At 37.2% G+C, this 21,811-nt stretch overlaps 1 protein-coding gene and 1 pseudogene across 1 annotated transcript; one reads left to right on the forward strand and one right to left on the reverse strand.

Moving 5' to 3' along the window:
* Positions 1–7,009: 7,009 nt before the first annotated feature.
* LOC115623104 (protein spaetzle 5) lies at positions 7,010–17,276 on the reverse strand. Its single transcript, XM_030517310.1, has 6 exons — positions 17,208–17,276; positions 16,985–17,139; positions 12,172–12,444; positions 11,866–12,100; positions 11,468–11,772; positions 7,010–7,178 (listed from the first exon to the last, which is right to left on the reverse strand). The coding sequence occupies exons 1-6, from the start codon at positions 17,265–17,267 to the stop codon at positions 7,010–7,012; spliced, it is 1,197 nt and encodes a 398-aa protein (XP_030373170.1). The 5' UTR covers positions 17,268–17,276.
* A 1,211-nt stretch (positions 17,277–18,487) lies between these two features.
* Positions 18,488–19,720, forward strand: LOC115622464 (annotated as a pseudogene).
* The last annotated feature ends 2,091 nt before the right edge of the window (positions 19,721–21,811 follow it).

Consider the following 21,811-nt stretch of genomic DNA (forward strand, 5'->3'; position numbering starts at 1 on the left):
AACAAACGACGCAAAACACACACACACGCACACAAGCCGAACGCCGACATGTTCGAGCGCAACATGTTGCGCCACATGCGACCTCAAGCCGAATGAAATGTGCATTGCAACGGAAATTGAAATCCGACTGCAACTAAACAACAATAAATGACAAATTGGCACAACTTATGCGTTAAAAAAACAAATGGAAACCGCTAAACTAAAAGCAGAGTTTCAATGTATGTATAATAAAAAAAAGTGAATTTTAGTTGCCCTTTGCATAAATGAATATGAAAACCAAAGCAATTAATTTAATAGTCTTAAAACTGTATATTCTATATGTATATACAAGTAAAATAAAAAACATATATTAATAATTTTACAACTTGACTAATTTTGTATTTGTAGAATATTCAATTGAATTTAAAGTTTAATAAAAAACAAACATAAAAAACGTTTATATAGAGCTACAAAATTAACAATATAATTTAAAACAACCAATTATTTATTTATTTATTATCATAATATTGTTAGTTTTATATTGATCGTTTATGTAAATATATTTATTAAAATAAATGTTATACATAGATTATTTTATTTTTGTTAGAAGTTGTTGCTTACTGTTTTTATTATTTGTGTAATTTATTTTAATTTTTATTTTATTTAAAAAAATGATTTGGTTTCAATTGCATATTTTTTGGCACATGCATCACCCTGTGAAGTTCGTTGGTTGCGCTGCAACATTTGATCGACAACAAACGCGGTTGTTGCTGCTGCTGCTCTTGGGTTTGTTGATTTTGGTTCGAAGTCCTGTGAGTTCCCTTTAGTTTGCAGCTGCCATGAAGTACGCCAGAGTGAGTTCGCTGATTACCGCTCACTACCACTAGTTGCCCCACTTGCAAATACGTACGAATAAATTGACAGATACATTTTCATTCATAGCACTGACTAGCTCGTCTACTGGTGAATAGTAATTTTCTAATCTAATTTTCTAAGTAATTGTGTTCTTATAACTAAATAATGTACAATTTATTAACTAATAAGTATATCTTCTTTTTTAACTGAAAACAATCGACAAAAAAATATAATTCAATTCTATAAAATTTTAAATCACTAATATTATAAACTTTTCAACGCATTCCTTACTTATTTATGTAGTAGTTAGTTAGTTAGTTACTGATATAGTAATATCTTTAAAATGTGATCGAAATTATTACAACTATCAAAATCTAGGTAATGTTAAATTATTATTATTGAATTATTGAATCAGTCATGTAACAAGTTTAATGAGAGCAGTTGCTGTTTGCTGTACTGTAGGGAGATGTTGCTCCTGCACTCATACAGGCACACTCACAGCTCGCTTTGTTTTTGTTATTTCTGCTGCCGCTGTCGCTGTCGCTGTTGTTGTTGCTGCTGCTGCTGCTGCTGTCGCTGCTATGTAGCTGTACAGTTGTTGTTCCAATTAAAAAATTTTTTCCCTAGTTTCGCGCGCACAATGCGAACTTGCAATCTATGTATGCGTGTGTGTGTATGTGTGTGTGCATGTTTTCATATACATACATACATATGTACATATATTTTCTTGTTTTATTTGCAAGTTGGCCGACGCCGCCGCCTCTGCCACTGCTGCCGCCATCTATGCTGCTGCTGTGCTCATTTTTATTTGTAGCTGGACCTTGCGGGTGAATTTGTGAGTATGTGTGTGTGCTGCATTTCTGTGTGTGTGTGTGATTGTGTGCTATATCCTTTCTGCACTGGGTTGCAGGATTTTTGGTACAATTTGCCTTTTTCGTGTTGTTGTTGCGCTTTTGTGCCCCACCAGAATTGTCGCCGCTCTCGCTTCCTCTCCCTCTCCCTCGCTCAACTATACTTCCACGTCTCTCCCACTCTCCAGCAGCACCCGTCTACTCTATATAACAGTTGATTTCATTTCACTTTTTTTTGAACTCGTTCCTTATATGCAACCGTGCTCCCTCCTCCGTCCTTCCCTGCCTCCAGTCACATGCCACAGCCCACCCGCACTATCCACAACTATTAGTTCAACTTTGTGTGCATTGCTGACTGTTTTTTGGGCCATGCATTTTGTTGTGCCTGCTTGAAGGCGGAACGGCGGTGGGGGCGTGGCAGTGGCGTCTGTGCATGCTCTTTGATGTTGCCATGCAGCACATGTATTGGATTTGAATTTCGGAAGCAAACGAAAAGGCAAAAAAAAAACCTTCGCAGTTGCATTGTTACCTGCTGCTGATGCGCGAACAGGACACGGAAATGCAGTCAGGATACGGTTATGTGGTAAGTTAGGGCAGGGTTGGACAGCGCAGGGCATGGGTATGGGCATGGGTATGGGCATGGGTATGGGAATGGGAAAGCGACGTTTATTTGCATTGCGTAATGAAAAATCTGGCCTGTCAAGAAAGGCAAAACCCAACCCTTACGCAACACTGACCTGTCCCATGCAACACCCAAGAACTCAGCACAGACACGCACATGCATTCATACATACATACATACATATGTATGTACATACATGCTCATCATTAGCAGTTGTGGCAACGCAAGCTGCCAAAAATCAAAGACGAAACGCATATAACGAAATAAAGTTACTTCTGCACAAATAAAGACGTACGCGCACACATACACACACACTTGGAAGGATGTGGCATGGGCCACATAACCAGCAACTGACGCTTCTTCAGATGTCTTCAACACGCATTTGATTGCCGCACCAAAACTAAAGTGCGGCGTCGAGTTAAATAACACATACCTGAATCTTCTGTTTTATAACATTAAACAAATATATATATTAAAAATTTAATTTAATATAAATTTAATATATTAAAAATAACTACAACAATAATTATCCAAATTTATAAACTTCAAACGCTTATAAGCTTAACAAAAATTCAGAATGGATTACTCTTAATATAAGAGATTATAAATATTTGTAATCTAAATTTTTTAATGCTTTGATCTCCGCCCTGCCTCGAACCCTCTAATGAAAGGTCCATGACGCATTCTGTGGGTTCTGCAATTTAGGAACGAGTTATAGTTGCGTTCGCTTACAATTCTCTTCATCGGGCGACCACTGTCTCTGTAGAAGCATCTTCCAAATGTGGAGGTTTTGTGCGTAACTCTTGAGTTTGCTTGTAAGTTTTGCGAGAGCAACAAAGTTAGTTAAGCATTGCGGCAACTCCGTGTCGAAGAAATGTGCATGTGTCTGTCATGTCCTTTGTGCGGCAGCAAAGGACATTCACATTGCATGCAACAGCACAAAAAAGCGCAAGGAAGAACGAAGGAAATACAAAATAAAACTAAAAGCAACCCAACTGACAGTTGCAGAAAAGTATTTGAAAAATGAAAGAAACGCGCCAGCGCGCAAAAAAGGACGTCATAAAAAGCAACAACATGAAACACTTTGCCGCAAAAGGCAGCGTGCCAAGAGCGGAAGAAGGACCAAACGTAGGGCAGCAAGAGAGGAGCAACGCAAGAAGCAGAGCCAGGAGCCGCTGCTGACTGTCAGGTTGAATGCACGCCACGGCCACATACAGCTTGCTGCTCATCATCAACGTCATCAACAACACCAACACCAACATCATCATCATCATCTTCATCCTGCGAACTTGCAACTGCCCAAAGATCTCACAGCAACAAACAACAGCAACAACAACAAAAATACACGAAATGCACGTAATGCGAGCAACACAAGCCAAATGCATTAACAACAACAACTACGTGCTCATATGTATGTATGTATATACATTGGCACACACATACACACACACACAGTTACAACGTTCGTTGCTGTTCGTTCGAGTTTTGAGTTTTCCGAAATCATGAAAGGAGCAGATGTTAAATTTTTATACACAAACAACAAGGCGCTGCCGGCGTCGACGTTAGCGTGAGCGTCAACATCAGCTGCCCTGTGTTGCCGCTGCCGCTGCTGCTGCCTCTTTTTCTGCTTCTTCTGCTTTATGTGTGCTGCGTTATTGTGTCAGTTGTTGTTGCTTACTTTTACAGTTGGTTGTTCTTGTTGTTGTTGCTGTTCGCTTAAAACTTCAGCTGCTGCTTTCAGCTCAGCTCTTCATTGAGTGACCGAACCTGAAGCTCTCTCGCTCTCTCGATCACACACTCCTCTGCAAGTTAACAGTTTGCTGTTAAGTTCAATTCTCAATTCTGCAGATGGCGTTCAAATGCAAAGTTTGCATTTTATTTAATTGTATTTTTTAGTTGGCTGTCATTTTTCCTTTCCTTTCCTTTTCTATTTCCATCGCATACATTAATTCTTACCTGATTTGTCAATGTCGTGTGTGCTACTTTCAATCACAGCCACATACACACACACACACACACACACAATGTATCCTTGTAGTCTTTTGGCCTTTTACCTGGGACTGTCTGAATACTATGTGACTGGCCTGCCTTTATGGATGGATGGATGGATGGATGGATTGTTGCTGCGTATTGGAACAATAGTTTTCTGTTTCGTGATGCTAATCATTGCTAAAACTCAGAGCGCACTCACACATAGGCACACATATTTATTTCCACTACAAATTACCCTTAGTATATACACATGAATATGCATGTGTGTGTGAATTCTCTTTCTCACAGTGGGTGGGTGAATCTCCTGCTGGCTGTCCTGGCTCCGACTTGTTTCGTTACGAAAAGGCACGCCTGATTTCCACAACAGGTAAGAGAAACGAATTTGTAAATTCAGAGGCTGTTGCACCTCAGAGGTCCTTTGCGGCACTTGCCCGAACATCGAGTGTCAGGATTTTGCAGTTAAAAGTGCATTTAGATTGCGTGCAGCATAACAAACTCACAAATACTGTTGACTCTAATTGAAGTAACACCCTGGGGAGTAATTTTATGGTTACGGCTAGAAGAGTATGCGACTGTGAAGGCTAGAGGAAATTTGATTTCTTTGGAGCAGGAATCCTTTGCTTTCCGAACAATATCAATTTAATGTAGGTCTCCTTTTCTTTAGATGCAATTCTTCTACTTAATAACAAACATTAATGAAATGTTTTGAACATAAGGAAATATAAACACAATAGTTGAAACTTTTTCAATAATTTCTTCGTTTTATCAAGGAATTGAACTATAGTGACAAATATTGGAAATCTGAGCAACCTTCAGAAAAGGTATTGTAGATTCTGCTTATTCGACTGTTTGCTTGTCTGACTAGCAAGCAAGCATCACGGAAAGTACAAAACTTATAGCAAGGAATGTCAAGTTTATGTTCACTTTTTATAAACAAAAGATAATCATTTGTAGCTGTGAAACAAATATCACCAGCTTTTTTCAAAAACACGTCATGCTTCTGCTTAATTAAGGCATCGTTGTCAAGTGCTGACTATTTACCCATCTACCTTCATTTTAAGATCCATCAATCAATAATTTCAAGCTTCGACTTTTAATTTCAAATAGTAGATATCGCATAGCAAGAGAGAGGCGCTCTCGTGGAAATTCTGCATTCAATTGGCGCATCCTTTCGCATTACCTCGCATCCTGCGGACTGGTCGGTTCCACACCAGTTTGCCACAAATACCCGCAATACACACATCGACACATATGTATATACGTATATTGATGGACTCATACGTCAATGCAAGCATCAAATTGTAGTTGCCAATACGTCCGGCTATCGACTCATCAACCCATCAAGCAGGCAACCAACCGAACGAACGACGAACCAAAAGTCCTTCCCTCTCCAGGTCAGCATGTTTCGCCTCTGGCCGGGGCCCTTGTCCTCGCCCTCAGCGTCCTCCCTTTCAGCGTTGGCTGCGTTTCGTACGCGTGACACCTGATGTTATTTTATGATTATTGTTTTTGGATTTATGAAACGCATTTGCAGTGCTGTGTGGCAACAACTGCAGCGAAAGAGGACCCAGCGGTTGCTGCACTTTGCTATTTTAACAATTATTATGAACAAATAAAACGATATTCGTTTTGGTGCACCGAAGATTAAATGCTCTGCAAAAATAATCACAGCGTAAGATAAATATATTACTAGTAGCTCAATTGAAGGGTTGAAGTTAATTTATTGCTTGACCAGGTTAGGAGCTATCAACGGGGTTTTTCAACCTTTTTATGGATGTAAAGGATTTAAACTGCAGGTGTAGTTCTTTATCACTTCACTATCATTACCTGTACTATGAATAATAATTGCAATTAGTTCGTTTCGGGCTTAATCGATTTATGATGCTCTTCATAGCGATACACTGTATTATCACTACACCGTCACTGTATTATCGAAACAGTACCACTGTATTATCATTGAATTAACACTGTATTACCACTGCACTTCGATTTAAGTAACGCTGCTTGACGAATACTTACGTTCAGTAAGCATTAGTATGCTACGTCAGTTTCAAAACGATAAGTGAATCTGAATAAGTCTAAGGACTAATTTAAGGGTAAAAATGGTAAAGATTTTTAGCAGTCCGGTAGTCCGATGCTTCTGTGACAGGTTAGGAGCAGGAGACGGGAATCGGATATGGAGAATAAAACCAGAAACATTGCATTTCCCATCACTCTGTAGTCGATATTATCCTTCCTGTATAGGGTATAGAATAGCACCACAAGTTTACACACCTGTCATGCAAAACTAAATTAATTAAGAGACCACATAAAGCGAATTTTATGTTTCTGCTGCTGTTTTTTTCGTGTTCATCTTTGTTTATTGCAATTTTCAATTTTTGCTGCACTTTTGTACATTTGTGTGTGTTTTCTTTCGTAATTGTATTTTAAATTAAAAGTAAAACTACAGTACAATTTTGTTCGTATGCGTGTTGTGTGTGTGTGTGTGTGTGTTCGTGTGTGTTGTGTATTGTGTGAGTATGGGTGTGTGCGTGTTTTTAAAATTTATTTATCAATTATTGCAAAATGCTTTTTATTACGAATTTCAACGCTCAATGCAAAATAATAATAATTATGATGACAGGGCCGGCGCGTGCATGTCCTCCTTCCGTGCCCTTCCCCATTCACTTACTGTTCGTCCTCCCGCATGCTGTTTCTCCTCCAGTGGCGCTCAATTGGCGGCTATCGTGCAAACACAACAACTGGGAAACCAGAACGTGTCCGTGTAGAGATTTTGTCCATTGCCCTGGAGCGCAATTAAACGTTTTTGTACGAATTTCTGCTCACATCTGGAATTGTAGCCATTGGGCAGCTCGCAAAGATTCGAGCAGGTGTTTGAGCTAAAAGCGACACACAGGGAGAAAGAAACGTAAACGGGAATCGGCCACTAAATATATACTACATATACACATACATATACTATATGTATAAAGTTCGAAGTGCGATTGTGAATGCGAATGCGAAAGCCAGCAACTGTAAGAAATTTAGTTGTGGGTTCTGCTCATAAAGAAGCGCGAAAGCCAAAAACAAAAAATGCGAAAAGTAAAATAATAGCGCTGCACAGTGGAACAGATTAACAAAAACCACAAGAACATAAAATATAGAATAGAAAATGTGTTAATCAAAAATTAAAAACAAATATGATCTGAGCGCTGGTGAAAGCTTAAAAAATAGGGAGAGTACTGAATGTGTTAGTTGTTATTCCAGACAATACTGGCAATAACTCAACTAATCCTGCATTTCTTAATAAAATATGTTAATTAAATATATGATTTATGTATTGAAAAAAGCATAGAAGATATCGAAAAGATTATTATAATACAAGTATATATTATTACCGAATTGAGACAAAGAGCTGTTGTGTTCGAGAAAGAGTTTCAGCGGGAGATTGAAAGGGCGATTAAGTGATAGTTAATGGGCAAAAAGATGAGCGTAGAACAAGACAATATTTGTTTCAATGCATCGACAATACTTCGGATAAGTGGAATTTTCATTTCATTTAATTTGCAAAGTCAAAAATTGCTTCAAGTAATAAATAAGTTATATCATTTTAAGAACTTATCGTGCCTCTCTCTCTCTCTCTCTTTCAGCCTTCATCTCTGTTTCTTTGTGAGCTTGGACTAAAATTCTGAAATGACTTGTTTTCGATTTGAACTCAACTATGAAAAGGCTAGTAAAATTAATTGTATATTTTATCAATCAAAATTGTTATACATTATTGAAAAGAATATAAAAATGAAAATAAAAATAAAAATGGAATTGAAAAAATGATGGAAAACTAAAGGACTAAACCACAATACACCTAATTCTGCTTTTAGACGGTTTGAAAATTAAAATTATATAGTTCAAATGACTTTATTCGATTTAGCACGATTCAAAATAACATATGATCAATGTTTTTCTTTTACACGACCTTTTCTGGATCCAATCGACCGTGTAAAAACGGATTTAGGTGTACTGATATAGAATCAATTTTCTGTGAGTGTGAGTGAGTTAAGAAAGTTGAAATGAGTGAATTAAAGAACGCTATTAACAATTTGGACCACTGTGCTCTGGGCGCGAAGGCAGAGCTGCGAAAGGCATGGCGAGGCGAGCAAAGTCCTTGCCACGGTTGCGTCGTGGCAGAGTTGAAAGTTTAACGAACTCGTTAAAACGGGAATCGTACGTAATTGATAAAGAGGAGCAGAAACTTCATTTTTTCCGCTACTTTCCGCGACTTGGACCAGCTGTTGCGTGTGGCTGCTGCTGTTGTTGCTGCCAAGATTTACATTTACGTACACACATACATATGTACATATATACAAGTATGCATATGGGCAGGCACTCATGATGCGCATTTGGTTAAACAAATTGCAGCAAAGGATGGGCAACAATTAGGGCACGCATCGACTACTGACCCCCTTGCTGCTAAATTCTATGCCGCGACTCGCTATTGGGAACAAGCGTGTGCGTGTGTGTGCGGCTCTCTGGCAATGGGTCATGACGTCGTCACCCTATTTCGCATTTCAATGTTTGCGCTTTTTTTCAAGTGCCGAAAGGTAGAGGCACATAGAGGGGCCGGGCCAGGCCAGGCCAGGCCGGTTAAGCCTCGACGGCCACTCGGCAAAGACTTTCTTTCGTACTTTCCGGGGTGTTATAATTCGTTTAACCGCAATTATGATATAAAAACATTGAAGTAGTATGCAAGTGTGTGCGTGTGTTTGTGTGTTATTGTGTGTGTGTGAAGATTTCCCCTAACAACCTAAGCCCAAGCTCAATAAAATGCTTTAAAAGAAATGGAGGGGGAAAGGAGTAAGGTTCGGAGTGTGAATCCCGCTGTGAAACCGACACCACCTTGATGGAATGCTGATTGCGTAACAAGTGTGGCATGCGTAGTGGTGCAGGGGATGGGAAGGGGTGGTGGTGGTTGTGGTGGGCGTAGCAGCAATTGTGGTTACACATTTAATGAGTAAACGAGAAAAACTAACAAATCAGACAAATTTCTAAACTTAGCATTGCTCACTTATTTAAGCAGTTCAACGACAGGCGCAGACGAAGCAAATGAACTGCTTGCAAGCAGTGAAACGTAGCTGAGACACAAACCAAAAACGGGCAATGTAAGCAATTTTAAAAACGCCACAAAAACGCGAATAAAACGCGTCAGCAACGCTAGCGAAACGCAAGGCGTACAATGAGGCGGTTTTAATGACCTATGAAGGGGTCTCCAAAGATTTTGGATGTAAGTGTGGTTTGTGGCCTTAAGAAGAATTGAAAGTGAATTCAAGATCGTTATAATATTAATTAATTTTTAATTAAAACATTTGCAAGCCCATCTGCTTAATAACATAACACTAGAAGGCCCATTTCTGACAACTATATTCCATTTTAAAAACAGGCAACGAACTGACAATTAATATGGAAAATATCGAAGTAAATGATACCCAACGAACTTTAATAAATTCAAGAAAACTATGTGATTTCTTTAAACATAGAATGACCTTTTTTCAAATTTTAACTGCGTCTTTGTCATAAAGTTGGTTCTGCTAGTTGTTTAATTACTGTCAAATAAACATAAATTCTAAAATATTGAGCATATTTAAAAATAGCTAAAAGTTTAAAAATGGGAAAACATAAGCAAATTATTTTTATACGAGTTTTAAATAAATTCAAACCAAATCAAAGTTCATTTCTAACATCTTTTAATTCCGAAAAATATATTAATTAATTACTTGTAAATAAAAGAAAAATATTGAAGCTTTGTTTACACACTCTTAAACATATCGTTTATGAATCATGGGATTGCCAATAAAGTTATTTGTCTGGTTGGGTAATTGGAAAAAGGAACCCTGAAGACCCGAAGCCTCTGTGAATTTGTCTAAGGTTGGCCAACTTTTACTTTCTATTTAAGGAATGTTTTTGAGATTTTGAACTGCAATATGAGAGAAAACATATGCTTTTTTTTGCAGCCTAAGTGATGATGTCAGCGGGGATGTGGGCGTACGATAAGGGATAGAATTTGTTGTAGTTATCAATATAATTCTAAACACATATTTGAAAAGCGAATGTTAGCCAGCTGCTGATGATGGATGATTTCGTTGAAAAAATAGCAGCAGATATTCGCCTAACAAGTGTGAAAAGGTCTCTTCAAATTCAATAACTCATCTATGCCTCAAATGATAGATGAAAAGCAGCCCCTCTTTCGCTGAAATCGCTAGCAAATAATTTAAACTAGAAAAATCAAGACTTCTGTTAAATGAAAAGTAAATGTGTGTTTATGGTTCTCTGAGAGTTATGGTGGAAAAGTGGCAACGGAGGGAATTTTATCTAGAGCTCGCCTGAATTCGCCCTCGATGGCGATGCCTGCAGCTTAAGGAAAGTGGAGAGTTCACAGTTTTCAAATTATTTCCTCACTCACAAATTTCTTGTAGAACTCATGGACCGCTAGCTAGGCGATAAGGATTTTGATTAATTAATGCTGAATATTACCACCGGATTCAAAGTGGCACAAACTTTCCCGTCTATTACGCGATTCCATGCCTTTTCAATTCACAAATTACAACTTTATTCTAGAGAGCTACTTAACAATTCTACAGTCAAGTTGGGCCTTTGTTTGGACTATCTAGCTGCTCCAAGCTCTGCCATCAATGTGGATCGAGGGATCCCACATATTACATCTGTTTGCAAAATTCGGTTAAGGTTATATATAAAGAATTATATTGACGTTGTAATTAACAATCAAATAGAGAAAAAGCCCGTCTTCTAATATAGCTTAAAAAAGATTTGCGAAGCTTCACAGTGTCAGAATTGTTGATCGCAATTAGAAGTTAACATATTGAGCCGCATTTGGCATTACATTTATCCAAAATCAGGGTTTCTTAGGAAAGTTGAAAAAAGCAGATCTTCTAATATAGCTTAAAAAAGATCTGCGAAGCTTCACAGTTTCAGAAGTGTTGATCGAAATTAGAAGTTAACCATTCTAGATAAAACAAAATGAAGAGTTGTGTGATAGGAAAAAAAAAAACAGTGTCCAAAGTTTTTTAATTTGGTTTTCTATAGAATTGATGACTTAAACCGGTTAAATATTAATGAGCTCCGGAATGATGTTTTAGTGTTAAATTAATTGGATAATTAATAGATAAAATGTACTTACGCGCACAATTCCGCCTTGACCATTTGACGAGCCGTATTCTGTTCATTCACGACAAACATCCAGTTGCCGCGACTGTTGAGGGCCGCCTGTGGTGTGATGAACTGTGAGGTGGTCTGACAAAGCGTCGAGCGTCCAGGACTCTGACGTTTCATGCGTGAGGCTGTTGATTTTTTTTCATCCGGCTCAACACCTACAATATCTAAGAGATCCATGTTGAGTGAGACATCGCGTTTGTTTTGCTGCAGCTGCTCTCCCTCCTCCTCCTCCTTCTCCTCCTGCTCCTTCTCCTTCTTCTGCTCCTTTGCCTTATTCTCTTTATCCTCCTTCTTCTCCTCCTTCTTCTCCTGCTGCTCTTCCTTCTGCTCCTCCTCCTCGAGCTTTTCTTTAGACTGCTCCACCATTTTGGCAATCTCCTGCTGCAGTTTCTGCTTTTGGCTCAAATCGCGCACCAAACGCTTGAGCCAGAGTGTGGCGTTGTAGGGCGTGCTTTTGCCCGCCTGGTTATAAAACAGTTGCCCCCCACTGGGCAGCTGCTGCTGCTGCTGCTGCTGCTGCTGTTGTTGTTGTTGGTGATGCTGCTGCTGCTGTTTGTTAAAGTTGAGACGTTGACCCGATGTGGTGTACAGCAAGTAGCTGACGATGGAAAACGCATTTTCATTTCATTACTTTTCATTCTCATTTAACTTCGTTCAACTTGTACTCACGTTGGCAGCTCGGTTGTGGGATTTGTTATGAAAAGCGAGTTACTGGTACCGCCGGGGCGTTGTGGCGCGCCTCCGAATGGTGTCTGATAGCTATATCCATTGAAATCGTGCCCGTTGCCATTATTGAAATCGCGTTGCGGGAATATGGACTTGGGATCGTAGAAAACGGGCGTATCGTGCCACGCCACTGCCGCAAAGTCCTCCCATGTCTCGTCTATCAGCAAATGCGTCGCCTCGTAGCCCCATTTCCGAACGAGACTCTTGATGAGATATCTGCGGGCGGTGCGAAACAATGTAAGCCAAAAAAAATACAATGAGTCGTCTGTGTGCGCTTTGGAATGCTGATGAAGATGATGGGCGTTGATAATGAGGTGTGGTTGTTGTCTGCAGGTCGCTCTACACTCAGAAAAATGTTATTCAGAAATACACACTACGCTTGAAGTTTTCTTAAAATGTATAGTGTTTAACTATATGTGAGTTGGAGCCCGCTATAAGAAGTTTTTAAGTTTTTAAAGAAAGTTTTTTTTACTGCATGTGAGATATTATTTATTTTATATAATATTTATTAAAAAAAAGGAACAAAAACACTAACTAGATAAGAAAATGTAAATCAAACCACAATATCTTAATATTTCTTCCATTTATTTTACTTGCTTTTAAGTATAAATGAATTTACTTAATATTCAATGAAATGAAACAAAAATCAAAAATATTTTTAATTAGAAACAACAATACAATTAATCATTATGAAAATTAACTCAATTCAGGAAAGAACTAAAAAAAATCAAGTAACAAAAACTTTAAAATGTTCACAAAAATAAAAAAAAATGGAAATATTTCTTTATTTAATTATTCAAAATCGTTTTGTGTTCTTTGGAAGTATTTGTAAACTTTTGTGTCATTTTACAGGCAACACCAAGCTGGAAAATCAATATAGCTCAGACAAAATATCAAAATACTTGAAAAATCAAAATGAAAAAATTAAAGAAATAAATCACCTTAAGATAAAAAAAATATTAATTTCAAAATAAAATTGTAAAAAGCCAAATATTGGAAAATCTAAGCTTTTTTTCTGAGTGTATGCGTGTCTTCACCTTACACTTGTTTGTTGCGTTATTGTCGGCCTCATGATGTAACAGATTTCTCGCTAGATAATTGTTGCTGTTGTTGTTGCTGTTAGTGCTTGGGAATTATTGCAAAAGCTACAGTTTATATAACGCATGCAAAGAAATTGACAGGCAGACGGACAGACAGATGGATGATTATTTGGTTGGTCTGTCGTATGTGTGCCTATGGGCGCTTAAAACATTTCATTTATATTATTAATATAAAGAAACTCAAATTAATGAAGGACAGACACTCGGAAGCACACGACCTGGTTGGTGAGTGCTGGAAATATCCATCAACCACTATATATAACAACAAATTGATTTTTAAATACTTAAAATAACAATTGCAACAAATTAATTTTGAAACTGTTTCCTTTATTGTACCAGAAACCAAATTCAAGAAACATTTGTTAATGCGGACTAGAATTAGTTGTCTTTTCTGTATAAAACAAAATATAATAAATGTATAAAAATCATGTCTCTTTTTTTTAGCTTTTTAGAATGAATACAGATTGTGAAGAACAGTCTAAGAAAATCTGAGAGTTTTATTTACAATTTTCTCTCCAGCCCGATAAATCAATTAAGATTCATTTTCCAATTCTTCAAAAATCCAAGAGTACAATATAGAATGAGCGGCAGACGAGGAGAGAAAAGAAAGACTAACAGAAAAACCATCAATAATATGAATAATGTAAATAGGTAGCCTCAAATGGCATAACTGAGGCTTAAATACGAGTATATGTGTAGCACTCGCAGCAAGAGACTCTATAGTTTCAAAAATATACAAGTATGCTTAAGCAATGTTTAGACTTTAAATGTCAGTTTTATTTTTAGATCTCTCTTGAGGAGAAACCGAAATGTGCTGTTCTTTAGCTCCAAATATTTATACAAAAAACTGGTTTGCATTGCAATTATCAATTTTTATGTGACTAATAAGCGCATTTCTATTAAGTCTGTCTGTCTAAATATTTTATGAGCTAAACACACCAAATTAAAAAACATTTTAGTTTTTCTTAGATATTGAATTTGGCGAACAAAATCGCTGGAGAGATATCAGAATTAGACTTAAGCAGGAATGGCTTTCAAATCTTCTGCCGGCTGTACGCCTTTTTCTTTAAGTAACAATTTACAATTAAGTTGCTTTTCCAAAAACTGTTTTTGAAGAAACTTGACTGTAAATCGGGATAATAAATCACTTCGCAAACTTTATAGAATCCTATTGTAATTTTGTTCTATTCTTAAGAAGCATTTCTTTGCTCTTAAGATGAAATCAAAACACTTGAAATATTTTAAAAAGGATTTTACTTCAATGTAAGCCAAAACTACTAAAAGTTTCAACTAAAATGAATTGACTAACTTCTGTTTAGATGGGATTGATACCAACAAGTAGAAAGTTAAATTTGTACAAGTTCGACTTTTGAATACCCTTTACCCACATTTTAATGCAACCATCACTTCAGCAGCCAATGAGTTTTGACAAAACTTTAGATTATGGTTATATTTTATATTTTGATAAAACTTCAATATAGAAGATCCTGTGGCATATCATGTGGCATTATATACAACTCATTTTTGAACTGGTCGGTCCTATGGCAGGGATATTAAATAAAGAGGCTAGGTATTGTTTGTAATAAATTTCATCAGAAATTGGATGCTACTTTTTCATAAGTTCTTGGTGTTTATGCAGACGGACGGACATAAGAACGGCATGACGATTCCTCTGTCTCTGATCATAGCTGTAACATGCCTCCCTCCATCTATTAAATAGGTTAGACACTTAGACTTTCTAGCATGTCATATACACTATTTGCATATGATTATGTTGTGTGTCTTGCTTCTTATCAACAATCGTTGATCGACTGTCGGCCATCGCATGCCTGTCACGTGCCAATGCAACGACGCATGCGCAACGGCTGGTGCGAGTAGTCGCCGGCACGAAAGTGGAGCCTCAGGGCATCAAAAGTGAAAACAGGCTTTGGTTTTTCCTACCTACGCCCGAATCGGCTGACCTGCCCGTGGCTAAGCAATTTTTTAGAATTATGCAATGGACGCTTAAAATTCCGGCACGCAGACATAATTGGTAGGCCCGGCAACAAGTCTATAATAAAAACGCCTATTTAATTGTTGAGCTGGCGCCGAATATTTCGGCGGGCTACGCGCATTATTTACTTATCGAAACATTAACGCACATTTTATTTAAATTGTAGAAATTGTTCAAAAATAGCAACCACACGGAGACAGAGAGACTATGACTGTATGTTGTATGTATGTTGTTGTTGTTGCTGGTGGTGTTGTTGTTAGCGGCGTCGCGGAAGCAGCCAGAGCTGCCACAATAGGCGACAATAGTTTTTATGCAAATTGGCCAAAAGAGAGAGAGATAGAGAGAGAGAGAGAGAGAGAAAAAATGAAGAAAAGACAACTCGATACAAAGCCTCGTCGAAGTACAATTACTCTTTCTTTCGGACTTCAAATTATGCATGAAACCTATTCCCACTGTTCAGAAGATTTATTTTTAATTGGAAAATAATTAGATCTGGAACTGAGCCCAGGTGATTGTTCTGAAATTAGCAGTTGACAACGTTTTTTAAGTATATAAAGGTATCCATATTATTGTGAAATTAATGGAGAGAAAATATTTTAATTTATTTAATTAATTTCTTTGATGTTGAATGAATACTAATTGCATTGAGATAGTGTTTCTGATCCACACTTATTGGCGATATCCGAGAAATCTCAGTTAAAACTTCATCCAAATTGGTTTGTAACTAATATTGAATATATTGGGAAGGTTTAGAAGGTTTATTTAATTAATTTGTTTGATGTTGAATGAATACTAATTGCATTGAGATAGAGTTTCTGATCCACACTTATTGGCGATATCCGAGAAATCTCAGTTAAAACTTCATCCAAATTGGTTTGTAACTAATATTGAATATATTGGGCAGGTTTAAAAGCCGGCATTAGAGCCGTAAGAAGTGAGAAGGGTTTAAGAGCCCCATATTGGGCGCCCAAATTAAGAAAAGGTGATTGTCGAGCAATTTATTTGGTAAGCGACCTGCTCTTTAAGCAAAAGCTTGCATGGAAATAAATAAATAAAGTTATAAGTCTCCAATTTTCAAGGGTAGTGCAACGGCTCTGTGGAAGGTATGGAATGGTGATAAAATAATAACTGATATATTTGGGCCAAAATTAAATCTGAAGAAGTCATATATGCAGTATTCATCTAAGCCGACAGGCTAGTCTATGAATAAATATTTAGCTAATTAAAACTTTAAGTATAATTCTACCGTCGATGGATCTTAGACTTTAACCCCAAGCCCATAATACTCTTTTCCGCAAGAGTATAGAAACAAGTTTCGCTCCCGATGACGAAGAGACAGACATCGGGGCATTCAAAGATGTGTTGGATGTGTCTGGCCGAAGACGTTGTTGTCTTCTGGCCAAACATTTGTTTGAAATGCATTTCAAATACGTGTTTGCGTGTCTGTAAATGATTTTGATAATGTTGTGGCTGTTTGTCATTGCGGTTATAATTGTTGTTGTTAGAGACGCCTGTTGATTGTCGACTGGCACATTAAGTGTCTTATTTATGTTGCTTTTGTGGCTGTTAAATGCCCTTTATTACAAATAATATATACGAGTATATGTGTGTGCGTGTGTATGATCGTTTCTGGCTATATACAAGTATGGAAGTATATGCTTACGTGGGATAGTTATCGACGTGTTCGCAATAGGTTTTGCCGGGCCTCGCACAACTTGGCGTCTGACCCGGCGGTGCTGGCAGGAATTGGCAAGGCGGGGCTCCATATAGGCCGCAGGGCGGGGGAGTGCTAAGTGTGGCTGAAGTAAAAGCTAATATCTGTGAATAGTGTGCGATCAATAAGACATATATACAAATCGTTTTAGATGTTCAAAATATCAACTCACCACATAAATACAGAGAATGCGATTACAACTAGAGTTGAGACGTTTAATACTTTTTGTCATTGTCGATTCATTCGTCGTTGTGTTTATTGATTTGCATTTGAGTTGATTTGAACAATGGCCAGCAGAGGCGTCGCGACTTCGATGATAAAACTGAAAGTGCAAGTTTGATTTTAATTAATTGAATTCATTGACAGTTAGTGTGGCATAGAAAAAGATTCATGGTCGGCAATGTTTAATTCATAAGAACGCAGCATATTCATATTAAAATCGAAATGGAATGGATAAGTTCTTCTCCAAGCAGTAATGAATATTTAAATCAATTTAAATCGATTGCTTTTAATTGTAAAAGATATACATTAAGTTTGTAATTTCAATTAAAAATGTGTAAGAACGTTAATAAGAAGTAATTCTGTTTCCAGTAGCTAATTGTTAATCGACTGCGATTAATGGCTGTTGCTACTTATATTGAAACGCAACTCGTACAGCTTAATTTTTACAGTAGAGCCTGCCAAAAAGGTAGATTATAAAATGACTAGTAAGTAGTAGCAGTAGTAAGTAAAGTAATTAATTGCTATTATTTATCTTAAATTTCCCTAATAGAGGAATATGTACAGAAAATAAGAATAAGAATAATAAGAAAATAAAGAATAAATTCGAAAGATAAAAAGGCTAAAAATGGTAAGTTTTTTTTAAATATTACGGTTTTTATTATCGCAAAGGCTATGAAGATTAATTCTGCAAAGTTTAGTTTTTTCAATACACATCAAAAATTACAATTACACTTAAGTAAGATTAAAAGCCTTAGTTATTAAAATATAAAGTCGTTGATTACAAGAAAATATCTATAATTTTAAATACTGTGCATAATTTTTTCTTAAATTAAAATAGAGGACAACATTTTGTTTGTCAAAAAGAATTTGTGCTTACAAGTTTATATACTATTTATATTGAAAATGATCTTCAAATAATAGGGAAAGTCTTTGGCTACTCTAAAAGTTGAAAAAGTGACTTCTAATTGAACTTAATCGAACTCAATTTTGAAAATATAATCAACTACTGTTAAATGTTGGCAAAAAAAATGTACTTGAGCTAACATTCACATTTCAAATCTCCTTTTTTTGAGATTAGCCACACTTTCTATCATTAGTCACGAATAATATGATTACAGGAATGGGATGAAACCTTCAAATTCCTTTTAATGTTTCCACATTTCTTTCTGAACTTTTTTCAATGCCCTTCCTATGCTTCGGATGTCAAATTTGTTTCCGAAGTTCAGGAAAATGTCAACTGCAGCTGCTCGCTTGAATAGAGTTTGTCGCCAAGTAATCGCGAACTTTGAGCGAAAATCGTTTGGCACTTGTCCACTTAAGCTGGAATACACGAAAATCCGAGCTAAGTTCAGAGCTTTTGCGAAAGATGTGTTGGCACCTGTGGCTGCCGAATTGGACAAACACGAATGTTTTCCTTACAAACAAATTCAGCAGCTGGGCGAGATGGGAATGATGGGAATTACGGTGCCGAAAGAGTTTGGTGGAGCAGGCCTAGACATAATGGCGGCTTCTCTGATCGTTGAGGAGCTATCTCGAGCTTGTGCAGCCACAGGAGGGATCGTTTCCATTCACAACATACTCTATGCCGACTTTATAGCCAGCCATGGAACTGAAGAGCAGAAAGAACTCTTTCTGAAACCCTATCTATACCAAGGTATTCCAGGGGCCTTTGCATTGAGTGAAGCGGAAGCGGGATCTGATGCAGCAAATGTTTTAACAATAGCAACAGAAGAGGGGGATTATTATATCCTGAATGGCAGAAAAACTTGGGTGACATCGGCAATAGAAGCCGAAGCTGGCGTCATATTTGCAAAAATGAAAGGTTCGACTGATTGGAGGGGAATTACAGCGTTCTTGGTGCCACTAAAACAGGAGGGCGTTCAACTGACCAAGCCGGACAAGAAACTCGGTATTAGAGCTCTTAGCACCTGCGACATTGTATTGAGGAATGTGAAGATCCCCAAAACGATGGTGATCGGTGAGGTTGGAGATGGCTTTAAGCTGGCCATGCATCAGCTGAATAAAGCTAGAGTGGGAATCGCCTCCCAAGCTCTAGGCATCTCTCAAGCAGCCTTGGATACTGCCCTCGACTATGCGCATTGTAGGTGTGCCTTCGGGAGCCCAATTTTTGAGAAACAGGCCGTCAAACTACGCTTGGCTCGTATGGCCGCCAAAATCGAAGCAGCCAGGCTGCTAGTTCGAAAGGCTGCCAATAGTTGCGTTCACGAAAGGTGCATCATCAAGGACAGTGCTGTTGCCAAACTAATTGCCAGCGAAACTGCCGTTTACTCCGCTCATCAATGCGTTCAAATTCTTGGCGCATTGGGCTACACCGACAGCAGTGCCGCCGAGCGATATTATCGCGATGCCAGAGTGACCGAAATATATGGCGGAGTATCCGATATTCAGATGTTGGTAATTGCGGAACAGCTTAGCAGGGATCGTAAAATGCATAATTTGTAGTTTACCAGACATACTATGAAGCGAGTAGAGAGACTAACTATTTGCGCACAAATACGTTTAATTTCAGAAGTCATTAAATATAATTTTGTACAGATTTAAAGCTTCCAATTCTGCACAAAAGTGTTACTTTAATTAAAAGTTATGGTAGTATATAGGCTTATGAGCCGGAGGTGATTATTAAATACCTTGGCTTTCCTATCTTTTAAGGTTCTCTGAATAATTTTTATACTATACAAGTAAGTATATTGTTTTCCTATGTCAACAGTCATTGTTTGTTGACATATGTATATATTAACCTGCCTTCTTTAGCTCACCGTAGAATAGTTCTTGGTGTTCTGTTCCTACACAAATTTATTGTCGGAGATGTTGATTCCTCTATGCTTTTAGGTCGTTTCAATTTTTCTGTTCTTTCTAGGCCAACAAGGAACTTTCTGCCTCCTCAACTTAACAGATGCACTAGTGATTATTATAATACTTTTCACTAAAATCTTATATTTTCAGCTACCTCCAGCAGAATCACTGATCACCACTGCTGTGAGTAGGTGCATAGCTTGCCGGACTGGCTAATAAATTTTCCTCCAACGAGTCACTGATTCTTCACCTTTAATTTTTAATTATATTTTATATTTTATTATTTAAGTATTTTAAATTTAATTTGTTTTCTTCTACCTTTTATTGCTATATTTTTCCATCTCCACTTCTTAATTGATAAGTCTAATAACGTATCTGACTACTCTTTGCTGTGAATTGGGGCATAGCTGTGTCGGATTCGTTATTAGATACTTTTGTCATTTTCATAGATGCTTAGATTTGTAATAAAAGAGCCGTAAGCTAATATATTGAATAAAGGCAAGTCACTTGCAGTGCGAACGACACATCAGTACACTCCTTCTGAGTCCCTATTCAGACATGAACAGATCAGGTTAATAGACAGTGCTTGGCAATTGTACTGCAACATCCCATTTTGTCTCTTAAGACATCTGTATCCTTACAGGACTTATTACGAGTCACCTTCTAATCTGATCTATTGTCAATAATTCCGAATGAATTCCTAATCTACACTGCGCCCGTCCGCTAAACTTTAAAGAAACTCCGTTAAGTATGCAACTTTTTCTTTCCGTAAACACTTCGAAACGACACTTACAATTAAAGAAGAGATTATAGCTATCTTCTAGCTTTTTAAATTATTTTAAGCTCGATAAAACAATATGATTTCATTACCTTAAGTTAAAAAAATTAACCTAAGTAGTGAATAAACAAACAATTTTGTCTATTCAGGTTTTTGTATGAAGATTCTTGAATCTACATATTTATATATTAAAGTAAGATTAAATAAATAACTTATTCAACCATTAAAAGAATCCTTACAGAACAGTATTATAAAGATCAATTAGTTAGGATATGCATTCCGCATAAAGAAGTAAAAGGTTGCGGCTCTATATTTGAAGATAGCAGATAGATTTTTAATTCTTATGAATATAATTGAAACTTATTGCAACGAGGCAAAGGGTGAAAGAGTTTTCAACTCAATACAGACATTTATTTATTTGTAGACATATCATTTTTATTTAAGAAATTCATTTCATTCGAATAATGTTCCTGTTCCAGCTTCGCACGGGTATTTTTACAAAAATTTTAGAAATTATACATTTTATAACACACACACACCCTTCTTTTACCTAGAAGTTACTAAGAAGGAGTCAAATTTATTTGGATATACATCAACCTACAGTGCTTTCGTATTTCGATCCCTACTAATTCGAAGGCTTGGCCTTGGGACTACCGGAAATTACCTCGGTATTCATGTGGCGGCAGTCCAGAAGGGTTTAGTGAATTTAAATGTCTTCAATATTAATCACGGTGTCGACCGATTTGTAATCTTTTATTTGGCTGGGGGCTGTTGAATAATTTTGCCTTAATATTTAAAGTGACAATGTTTCGAGGATGATTATGAACTAACAACATGCTATTCAGGAGTTTTTTAAGGTAATTTTTTCACACCCTTGGTTACATTATTGGCGTTTTAGTAAGGATTCCATTCTTTTTTGCAAATATAATAAAGCCTATGTTAACCGTCGATGGCGTAGCTTC

Source organism: Scaptodrosophila lebanonensis, unplaced genomic scaffold (genome assembly GCF_003285725.1).
Source record: "Scaptodrosophila lebanonensis strain 11010-0011.00,11010-0021.00 unplaced genomic scaffold, SlebRS2 tig00000043-arrow-pilon, whole genome shotgun sequence".
Taxonomy (NCBI): Eukaryota; Metazoa; Arthropoda; class Insecta; order Diptera; family Drosophilidae; genus Scaptodrosophila; species Scaptodrosophila lebanonensis.

Coding starts and splice junctions, on each gene's coding strand:
- LOC115623104 (XM_030517310.1), bottom strand. CDS start 17,267: ATGACAAAAAGTATTAAACGTCTCAACTCTAGTTGTAATCGCATTCTC. Junction 17,140..17,207: donor GCATTCTCTGTATTTATGTG/GTGAGTTGATAT, acceptor CACTATTCACAG/ATATTAGCTTTTACTTCAGC. Junction 12,101..12,171: donor CCCACAACCGAGCTGCCAAC/GTGAGTACAAGT, acceptor TTCCATCGTCAG/CTACTTGCTGTACACCACAT.